Raw genomic sequence first — 11088 nt, forward strand, 5'->3', positions numbered from 1 at the left:
TGTTTGTTTTTCTCCTAAATGAGATGGTAGGTTGGGTTCTAGGGTTCTCTAAGGAGGATTGCGGCTGATAAGGTAAAACCATGGATCACAAAGATTGAGGAAGGGTTAAGACATGGCTTTTTGTTGTGTTTGTTTGAGCCAGGGTCTCACGTATCCCAAACTGGCCTTTAATTCACTACACAGCCAAAGCTTGCTTTGAATTCCTCCCTTCATCTCCCAAATACTGATATTACAGCCATGCAGCACCACACTGGCTATGATAATGTTTTGGTTTTGTTTTCTTGTAAACAAAGTTTACAATCTTATTTGTGAGATTCCCAGAAAATTGCAGGCTTTTATCTGGGAACGGGATTAAAGTCACATATGCTTTGGCATTAAGCATGGTTCACTGCCATTTAAATTTTTTTTTTTAAAAAAATATTTCCATATAAAAGAATACTGTATGTATACAAAGTTCACAAAATTCTTAATTGTAATGGAATTTTTGACTCTCACTTGACCAGAGGCTTGAGAATACTCTGGAATGAGTCGCCACTTCCCGTCCTTAATTTTCTGTCTTTCTTTGCTGCCCCAAGTTACTTAGATGCTGTGGTGTGCTACCCAAGGACTCCAGGTTCTCAATGGAGAGGGTCCTTGCTGAGTGTATATAACAGCGTGTACCCCGTAACTAGTGAAATCCATCCAGCTGCTGAAGCGGCCAAGGCTGGAGAAGCAGGTCCCATTTAACGGGTAGAGTTGACAGTGGCATGCCTGGCGGAGCGCTGCGCTCCGCCGGGAAGGAAGCAACAGCCTGTGGGAAAGGTGCCACTCAACCTTGGGGAGGAGCGACCTCGAGGACCTCGAGAATCTACAGGTCCTAGCAGCTGGCTCCCGGAGCCCGCGGCACCCAGAGAACCGGGATTTCTAAGCTGGGGCCCATCCAACTAGGTGGGCGTGAGCAGTGCGGGCGGGAGTGCTTCTAACGCAGCTGGACTGTTTGCGTTCACGTGTGCGCAGCGGGGGCGGGAAGGCCCCGCCCTGGCGCGGGAGGGGGCAGCGGGATTAAAGGCCACCCGGGCGGGCCTGGGGACTTGACTGCTGCCAGCTCCGGGATCGCGCCGAGGGCTGCGACGGAGAGCGCAGCAGGTACTCACTACGGTATGCGTGTCGGTTCCCGGAGCTGAGCAGCAGCGATGTGGCACCGGGCTCTGGGACCAGGGTGGAAGCCACTGCTGGCGCTGGCGCTGGCGCTGACCTGCCTGCGAGGCGCGAGGGGGTTTGAGGAGGAACCGAGCAGTGGTGCGAGCTTCCAGGTGGTCACTTTCAAATGGCACCACGTCCAGGATCCATACATCATCGCGCTCTGGATCCTCGTGGCCAGCTTGGCCAAAATCGGTAAGAGGCCCGGGTTTTGTGGATCATGGTAGCCCATGACTGCGTCTTAGCCACGCTCTTGGAGTCTATACCACCTGCCTTTGCCCTTGCATTTTCTATCCCTTTCTGGGGAAGAGACACATTCAGCAAGAGTGCGGTGCGGTTGGCTGTTGGTCGGAGAAGTGCACCCGGCTAATCCAGTGGTCCTACAGGGTGGGCGCAGCCCCTACAATCTCATGCTCATGGCCCCATTCTACCCAAATCCTTCTATAGATGCTACCCTATTTGGTATGTTGAGACTTCTTATTGCATTGAGAGAACTGATTTGTACGTGGCACTGGAGTGGACTTTGGGTCCAGAGCAGTTAAATAAATAAATGAATAAATGAATAAATAAATAAGTATTACTTATGAGTAATCTAGAGAAACTCATGACCCCCTGTCTGGAGGGGGACGATGATGCTCCTCTCTCAGCTGGCTCAGTGAAACTGGGAAGCGGGACTGAAGGAGCTCCTGGCAAGGTGAGAGGAAGGTCAGACGTCTTAAAAAATTTAAGACGATCAAAGCTTTATTATCTTTGTGGAGGTGGTAAGGATGTGGTCCCTGAGGAATTCGTTAGACCCTCATTCAAGGAGAGCAAGAACAGATACAGAGATTCCTAGACTGCCAGTTTCCTTTAAGGTTATGGAGTAGAAGAGGCAGAAGAGGCCTTGCAAGACCCAGGAGGGAGCATGCCTCTTTAGCAGGACTGGGGAGGGAAAGCTACGGAGAGAACAATGTTAACAGAGTTCAGACGCAGAGTGCCTGGTTAGGGAAGGCTTTATTTATTTATTTCTTGCTGCCTCCTCTTCCCATTCATTTAACCTGGATCTGGCACTGGGCTCTCCTTGCATATGCTGTCTGACTGGGTTTTTCAGTAAGGTTTGTGCTGTGAGTAGCCAGTACTGACTTCTTCACACAGAGTGTTCAGAAGGGGCCAGGGAGTTCCCAAGGACGCCCTCTCCCCAGGCTCATTTGCTTCTCCGTGGACTGCAGCATTCTAGTTATGAAGTGAGTGTGTGCCTTCCGTGTTATCTGGGAGCTTCTCTCTGTACCCTTGGACTACAGATTGGGAGTTTAGTACCTCAGCTCAGCAATAGCCAGGTCTATCTGCTGTGCTTGGTGCTGGGCCAGCACAGTGACTAAGGGGCAGCCTGATCCCCAAGGGTTATAGCTCTGCAGGTCTCCAGGGGCCTGGCCACCAGAGTCAGCAGCAACTCTCTCCAATATTAGTCGAGACGATCACCAGTGGACAGGCAGCTCTGCAGAAGGACCGCTCTGTCTTAAATAGTTTAGTGGGCCCAGGTGTCCCCTGTTAGTCAACTCAACCCCACTCCCAACTTCTAGAAATTATGGAGATGATCCTTCTCAGGTCCCCAAGGCCTCCTGGCGGAGTCTGGCTTGCACTGATCCAAGTACATCCAGCAGATCTCTGCTTTGTCCCCCAACATCATTGCCTGCTTAAACCTACAGGGGTTGGCCCTTGTTGGTCCACTCCGTGCACTGTACTGCGCGTTACCAGCGTGTTCAGCTAAGAGCCTGGCACTGGAGTCCTTTACCCAGGAAGTTCCTCCAGTATATCTGCTCCGGGCCTCACAGTAGACACCTGTCCACCTTTCAGACTCCGTCTCGCCACAAGACCCGCTCCTCTAAGGACCAATGTTGCTGTCCCTCGCTTCCATTCCTTTCAGTCCCAACAATAAGCAGCTGCATCAAATCTTCACAGGCCTTAGCTCTGGAAGCAGATTTACTCTAATCAGACCACACCAGGAACCCATTATCTTCCCCGAAGACTCACTATAGAAAGGGGAAGAGAGAGAAGCAAGCTGCAGATTCAGCTCTACCCTGCCTGGCTTCAAGAACCACTCTCTTGGTGGCAGAGACTCTGGTACCCAGCCCTTACCTTACAGCTCTTCCCTCCAGCTGTGAACTCTGGATTTACTCAGATCCCTGATGACCTTGATCTGTTCTGCCAAAACCTCTCAGACTCCTTCCCTGTACAATCAGCCTCATCTGCCCCATCACAGACTCTCACAAATAGCTCTGTGGGCACATAGCTGATGTGTGTGCAAATTTGGGTAGTATCCCTGACGCTTCCACAGCTCCCAGAAAAGGACACAGCCTTCACTTGTTAAACCCCGAATACTTAAAAAAAAAAAAAAAGTTTAGGATTGTCCATACTACTTCATCCTCAAGTTGTACAGGAACTGCCTTGCATGGGAGGATGGGAAGGTCTTATACTGATGGGACTCATGTTTTCTTCTGATTATTTTTAACTCCCAGCCCAACTTTATGATTAGCAGGTCATACTTTTTTCAGCCTGTTTTGAATAAGACATGGATCCTGGAACACAGGTAGATTGATTATTGCAGTTGGGGATTGAGGAAGGCTAAGGGCAGGGATGTCAAGGCCAGGGTGCCTGTCTAGGGACAGAGGTGGTAGACTGGAAAGGTCGGATTGTCTGTGGTAGAAGGGCAGGGTCCACCCTAGGTGGGTGAGGGTGCTCTGTTCTCTGTCCACACACTTCCATTTGGGAGTCCCTAGCCTGCAGCTACAATGTTGGGACTCAAGGATGGGTAGGTACTAGGCTATAAGGACCTACATCAGAGCACAGGCAGCACTAGGTGGACCTAGTCTAGTATCCACTAAGACTCTACCGAGGGTGAATCCAGGCAGTTTCAGGAGCATACAGTGGGAAGTTGTTGGGGATAGGGGAAAGCTGGGCAGGAGTCTGAAGGGATGCTAGGGGAGTTGGTGGAGAAGTTGAAGGGAGACTAGAAGAGGCGGGGCAGGGGTGTTGAGGAGAGGCAAGGGGAGCTTATGGAAAGTCTAAAGAGAAAATGAAAAGAGACTGGGAGAGGCCAAGGCAATGCTAGGGGAAGACTAAACCAATTTATCTACAGGCCCTGGAGGACTTTGGTCCTTGCTGAAGTTGTGTAGAGGGTGGGCCTCAGTGACAACTGACCTCTCAGAGCTTCTGGGCTTCAGGGGGGTGAAGAGGTTGCCCAGACCTACTGGGAGGAAGAGCCCATACACAGCAGGGTTATTAGCTCACAGCTTTTGGGTCCTTGCTACTGTGCTGAAGCAGTGGTGCCTCTGTAGCACAGATCCCATTTCACAATTCCTGAGCCTCATAGGCACAGGACCCAAACCTTGTGTCTAAAGCCAGAGAAGGAACTAGGAGTTGGTGAAGGAGACTGGGGAGGAGGTCATTAGAGGGGACAAAAATGACATCCTGCAGGCCCTCCAGAGGTGCTCAGTGAAGGAGATCCAGGCAGCAACAGTGACCAACCCCTAGCTGTGTCCCATCAGTAAGGAAATCAGGAGCCTCTCAGATCAGAACAGAATGGTGTGGGGGCTATACTGGTCAGAGAGGTAGATGCAGAGAGGGAGGGAGGAAGGGAGGAAGGGAGGGGCAGAGGGAGGGAGGGAGAGAGAGAGGGAGGGAGAGAGAGGAAGAAGAAGGAGGAGGAGAGGAGGAGAGAAGGGAGAGGGGAGGGTAGAGAAGAAAGAGGGGAGAAGAGGAGAGAGGAGAGAGAGAAGAGATAGGAGAGAGGAAGGGGAGGAGAGGAGAGAGAGGAGAGAGAGACAAGGAGAGGGAGAGGGAGAGGAGAGAAGGGAGAGAGAGGAGAGGGGAAAGAAAGAAGAGAGAGGGAAGAGAGAAAGAGGGAGAGAGAGAAGAGAGGGGAGAGAGGGGGAGGGCAGAGAAGGGAAGGGGGAGAGACAGGAGGGTAGAGAAGAGAGAGAGGGGAGAGAGGGAAGAGAGGGGAGAGAGAGAGAGGAAGAAGAAGGAGGAGAGGAGGAGGAGAGAAGGGAGAGAGAGAAGGGAGGGGAGAGAGGAGAGAGAAGAGAGAGAGAAGAGAAGAGGGGAGAGAAGGGAGAGAGAAGAGAGGGGAGGGGAGAGAGGAGAGAGAAGAGAGAGAAGAGAAGAGGGGAGAGAAGGGAGAGGGGAGGGTAGAGAAGAAAGAGGGGAGAAGAGGAGAGAGGAGAGAGGGAAGAGAGAGGAGAGAGGGAGGGGAGAAGAGAGAAGAGAGAGAGAAAAGGAGAGGGAGAGGAGAGAAGGGAGAGAGAGAGGAGAGGGGAAAGAAAGAAGAGAGGGGAAGGGACAGAGGGGAGAGAGGGGAGAGAGGGAAGAGAGAGAGAGAAAGAGAAAGAAAGAGAGAGGGGAGAGAGGGGAGGGCAGAGAAGGGAGAGAGGGGAGAGACAGGAGGGTAGAGAAGACTAGGGGCAGGTCATGAGGTAGAACTTGTGTGGCTGAGGGGTCAGTAGAATCCACTAGGAGGCACTGAAGGTATAAAGTCTTATTTTGGGGAGCTGCCCCTGGATGACTTGAGCTGTAAATTCATGCTGCATTTGAAGCTGAAGCATCCTGAGGAGAAAGAGCAAAGGTTGGGAAGTGCGGCAGCATTGCAGGGATGAGCCCTGACTAAGCCTGCCTGTTTGCACAGGTGACTATGCCACCCCTTTCCTCCTGCTGCTCTCTAGAGACAACTATTGGACCTTCTATGACTGTCGTCCTGGACAATCTCACTGTGAGGCACAAGCACCGTGCAAGCCCTCTACAAACTGCTCATTATAATAAGCCAGGCTGCTACAGTGCACCTCTGAGTCCCGATAACCTAACCATTCACACGGCTTCATGCGGAGTCATGGCTGGGGGATTCTGATCTATCCCTATAGGCTGTCATGTGCTAGGACTCCACTTTTGGTTTCTTTGGGAGCAAGGGTCTGAGTTTGGGGTGCTTTAAAGTTAGGGTTCCCACGGATTTGTGTGCGCTGAGTCTCCCATGGGTCCTCTGTGTGTTTGAATGAGCCTGGCAAAGTTAGGATTAGCTCAGCTGTTCTTTCTCCACCCAGCCTCAGGGTTTGGAGCTTCCCTGAGTGAAAAGGCTTTTTACCTTCTCTGTTGTAGGATATGGCTGTCCCTGAGATCACTGTACCATGGCTGTTAGAGCTCAGGGCACCATATTTTAGGGCGCTGCATGTCAGGGCTGAGGCTGAATAGCACCCCACATCCACTTCTGAAGCTGAGGTGGGTGTGGCTTCTCTAATCAATGTGGGCAGCTGGGAGTCCCTGTCCACTCTTCCGTGTACCTGACTACTGTTAAGAACCAAGCAGGCCCAGCTGCCAGCCTGAGCTACGCCCTACCCTGCTGTCCCTTCTGCCCCCTAACCCCACCTCTCTCCTCAGCTCCCTTCTGCTCTTCTCTAGGCTTTACTTTTCTCAGGCCTTTAGCCAGGAATACGGATGGGCAAGTGCTGGTGAGTTTAGGATGTTCCCTAGCTCTTCCTAACTTGGCCTTACCTTAGGGAGTCATGGACTTGGAGTCGGTGGCCAGTACAGTGGAATGTCATTAGTGAGGGACAAGAAGGAATAAGTAAGGGAGAGCTGTCAGTGAGCATACCGTGGCTCTGAGCTGGATGCCATCCGCAGCTTTACTCTTTCACACCCAGCTTCCTACTACCCTACCTTTGAACTAAGTACCCTCAGAGCTCCCAGGGTCTCAACCATCAACCAAAGACTGCACATGGAGGGGTCTGATTGTTCAGGCAGCATGTGTATAGTAGAGGATTGCAAATTCGATCATCAATAGGAGGAGAGGAGCTCGGCCCTGTGAAAGTTCTGTGCCCCAGTGTGGGGGAATGCCAGGGCCAGAAAGTGGGAGAGGGCGGGGTGGCAGGCATGGGGAAGTGGGAGGCAACAGGGGTTTGTTTTGGTTGTTTTTGTTTGTTTCTTTGTTTTTTGGAGGGGAAACTGGGAATGGAGAAATTTACATGTAAATAAAGAAAAAAATATAAAAAATAAATAAATAAATAAAAATGGAACTCTCTTAAAAAAAAAAAAGAAAAAGAAAAAAAGAAATCTCTAGGCTACCCCAGCCCTTGAGGATACCTTCTGTAACTCCAAGCTCTTTTGACTCCAGTAAGTATGCAGTTCTTTTCTTATTGAGTATCTATCTGGTGGCTGACCTTCCAAAGCTTCTGCAGGGAGTGAATGCATGTAAGGTTGGGTGTGAAGAGCTGGTTGGATACACAGATACGTATACACATGGGTGAGTAAATGCTATGCTATAATCCTAGTGGCTTCTTACCTTAATCTCCAAGCACCCCATTGATCCTGAGTTCAAGGAAGAGATTCTTAAGTCCTTAGTCAAATTCTTCCCCAAACTGTCACCCAGTTTCCTGTGCACGGCATCCCTGGTGACACAGTTTCAGGCGTGGCAGACAAAAGGTGCTCCCATAAGCTTAGCGTACTGTGGGTGTGACATCATAGTGTCAGCCTAGTAGCTGGACAGGTGAAGTCTGTCAGGCTTGTGGACACTAACTGGCCTTTGCTTTTCAAGCCGGTTGCTCCTATTGTCCATGTCTATCTATCACCGAGTGTCATTTCTCTAAGAAGGATCTTTTATCTGAAGGAGAGCCCTCCGATTGCTGGCTACAGGGGACAGAGTTCAGACTTTGGGGCTAGGAATGCTGAGGGTGTAAACCATCTTGGACACCGTAAGGAGAGCTTTAGAGTAAAGGGAATCAGACGCCAGCTTAAGCCCTAGAGACCCAAGAAGTGAGGACAAATGGAGGTTAATTCTAGAAATCTCTGAACCAGGATCACTGGGACTGCATCATTGCTCGGAGAGGGCATAGTCAGGGACAGATGGAGGAGGCTCACTGTTGGGTAAATGGTGTGGAGTTTGTCTGGGGCCTCCTGAAGAGCACTCGGCCCCTGGGAAGGAGATGGTAAGGAGTACCTGCCAGGCTCTTGTCCCTGGACATGGATCTTAAAGGCTTTGTGTAAAGCAATCAGTTCAGCTCCAGGAGCTATCCTTAGGTAAAGACAAAACCAGCGTCATTTTCAAGTCAGATTTTCAAGCTCTCCCTGAAGAGGGAAGTCTCCGGTGAGGTGGAGCGGTCTGTTCCGCTCTCCCCTCCCAGGCAAGTCAGGAAACCAGCTGGACCTACCACCTGCTGAGTTGAGGTGCCAAAGTTCAGTTAGATTTGAGTTCTCTGCTGGGAAAGAGTTTCCCAAGCAAAATGGGAAACGTAAAACGCCTGATTTTATGGACTTTTTTGAAGAAATAGAGTTCCCGAGGGCTTCATTCTTAGATTTGGCCCAGGTTCGTTCAGGAGATGTGGACCTATAGCAGCTATCCTACTGTTCTGGGGTTGCTTTGTGTCCCTCGACCTGAGCACACAGGAGTTAGCATCAGCTAAGCATTTCTCCTAAGTCCCCTCTGGGCCTCCTGAGCCTCCAATTTTGTTGAAGCTGTCCGAGAGACAGCTGCCTGAGGAGGAGATAAATGAAGTGAGCATAATCGCCTCTTTGAAAGTGAGGAACCTGGAGCTTGGGGAGCCCTGACTGCAGGGTGGAAGCAATGTAGCTTATTTCAGTCATACAAGGAAGACTGGGAAAGTTGGGAGGAAAGGTATAAAAAGCTAGCTGTGGGTGTGGACGAGCCAATGAAACACGGATCTAGGAGTCCAGAGCCCTCTTAGGAAGTGTGCCTGTGTGTGAATATAAGAACCACCACCTGAGTGATTTTCCCATGTGCATACTCAGACTTCTCATGTTCTTGTTTCCACACCTAGACTCTGCTGGAGAAGTGTGTAAGCATACTTTGCCCAGGTAGTGCTATCTCTGGGCCCCATCTTCTCATCCCATCTAAGAGACCAGTGGTTCCCCCCATCCAGGCCAGTCCATGGAGATGGCTCCAACCTCTAAAATTAGAAATCCTGAGGGAAATACTGGCCTGGGAGAAAGATTCCAGGACTTGAGGAAGGGATATATGAAGATGAATGGTATCTTATCCATGGAGACTCTGCCTTCCAAGGCTCCTAGAACTACACATCAATAAAGTTCCCTTCACAACTGGGCTTGGAGACTCCCGGTTCCTACCTGTATATATCACAGCATCTAAAAAGCGCTCATGGCAGCCTGGTTTAATTGTTCAGGGACAAGCTCCTAACTTTCCAGCGCATCAAGCCCTTCACAGGACCCGAGCCGGCATCTGCATCTCTCTACGGAGAGGTGTTAAGAAATGGATGCAGCAGATGAGGTATTTACAAGATACCTGGCATCTGAGAGGGTTACAGCACATAATGGCAGACAATAAACAAAAAAATGCCATGAAAGTCACACAGAGAAACACCATTCCCAAGCTGGACGCTGTGCATATATGCATGCTAAGGAATATTTGTTGCAGTCAGAGAAAAACTTGTAGGAGTCAGTTCTTTTCTTCTACTATGCGGGTCCTGGGGATTGAACTTAGGCCATTAGGCTTGGCAGGAAGCACCTTTACCTGCTCACTAGCCCGATTTTTAAAAAGACGGATCACCTGAGTTTGTGTGGAGTGAGGTGGAGTGAGAAGGCTCCCACGTGATGGAAGAACTGCAAGTTCTTGATTCCTGCAAGTTATCTTCAGACCTCTACATGCATGCCCTAGTACACACACACACACACGTACACACACACACACGTACACACAGACGCACCACACACACACACACACACACACACATGTACACATAGACGCACCACACACACACACACACACACACACACAATGAACAAATACATGTAATAAAAATATTTTGTTCTTTTAAAACTATATGTGCATGAATGTGTGTGTTGTCTGAGAGAACAACTTTCAGGAGTTGGTTCTTTCCTTCCATTGTATGAGTCTCCAAAACAGAACTTATGTTCTCAGGCTTGGTAGCAGGCATCTTTATTTGCCTAGCCATCTTGCCAGCCTGTCTTTCTGTCTTCAGTTCTGTTCCTTGAGATCTGAAGGTGACTGTGGTTATTCACAAAGAACAGATGGGCTGTGAGCCTAGTCTCTTCCCGAGGGCACAGTAGCTCCCAAATTATGCTGGTGCTGGGGTCATTCAGTGTCTTGAGTGACCACTGTGAGGACAGACTAGCCCCTGGTGTTCTACCAGAGGAAGGGTCAGAGAACAAATGGCCTTTTGCCAGCAGGGAAGTCTGTGAAAGTCACAAAGCTTTGTTTGGCGGTTGATAACATAGTCCCATAGCATGGGATCCCAACAGCAACTATGGGAAAGTTACTTTGTCTGTTTTTGTGTGTTCAAGGCCTGGGTGCATGTGTACATCTGTGGAGACAGAAGCACACTTTCAGAAGTCAGTTCCCTTCCAGTGTGTGTTCAAGGAGTCAAACTCAAGTCACCGGGCTGATGTGGCCAGTACTTTTACCCATGGAGCCATTTCGTAGGCTCCAACTGTGAGATGTTTAGGAATTCATCACCATCGTGCTTTGGAGCATTCAGCCCTAATTGGAATGCCTTTCCCACACCCTTCCCTTCCAGGTTCAGGGCTTTCTGCAGAAGAGTATGCAGAGGTGGTGGGTGACTCCAAGGAAACAGCGTTTCCCAGACACAGGGTTGATGCACATATGAACTCACTCAGACTGTGACAGAATGCACAGACCCATACGAGTTCAAGCCAGACAAAATTCTAGTGTGGAGGAAAGGAAGTGAACATGAAATCTCAACCTAACAGAGAAGCTAGTTGCAAGTGATAGCTTTTTAGAGAGAGAAAATCAGTTGTGTCAGTAGAGCGACCCAGGTTATACCAACTACACTCCAGGGCAGGCCTCATGGTTAGGAGTAATTGGCTAACACAAATGGACATCATATTTTTGTTGTTGTTTGGTTGATTTCTTTTTTTTTTCTTGAGAGAGAGAGA

The 11088-nt window shown here is 49.8% G+C and overlaps 1 protein-coding gene across 3 annotated transcripts in view; it reads left to right on the forward strand.

Annotated features, from left to right (window-relative positions):
- Positions 1-1088: 1088 nt before the first annotated feature.
- Slc9a3 (solute carrier family 9 member A3) overlaps positions 1089-11088 on the forward strand; it is a 48960-nt gene continuing 38960 nt past the window's right edge. For all 3 annotated transcript variants that reach the window (XM_031359866.1, XM_031359868.1, XM_031359867.1), the window contains exon 1: positions 1089-1374. In XM_031359866.1, coding sequence (XP_031215726.1) covers positions 1173-1374 — 202 coding nt within the window. In that variant the 5' untranslated portion in view covers positions 1089-1172. The remainder of the gene's footprint in view (positions 1375-11088) is intronic.

This window comes from Mastomys coucha, unplaced genomic scaffold, assembly GCF_008632895.1.
Source record: "Mastomys coucha isolate ucsf_1 unplaced genomic scaffold, UCSF_Mcou_1 pScaffold8, whole genome shotgun sequence".
NCBI classification, from domain to species: domain Eukaryota; kingdom Metazoa; phylum Chordata; class Mammalia; order Rodentia; family Muridae; genus Mastomys; species Mastomys coucha.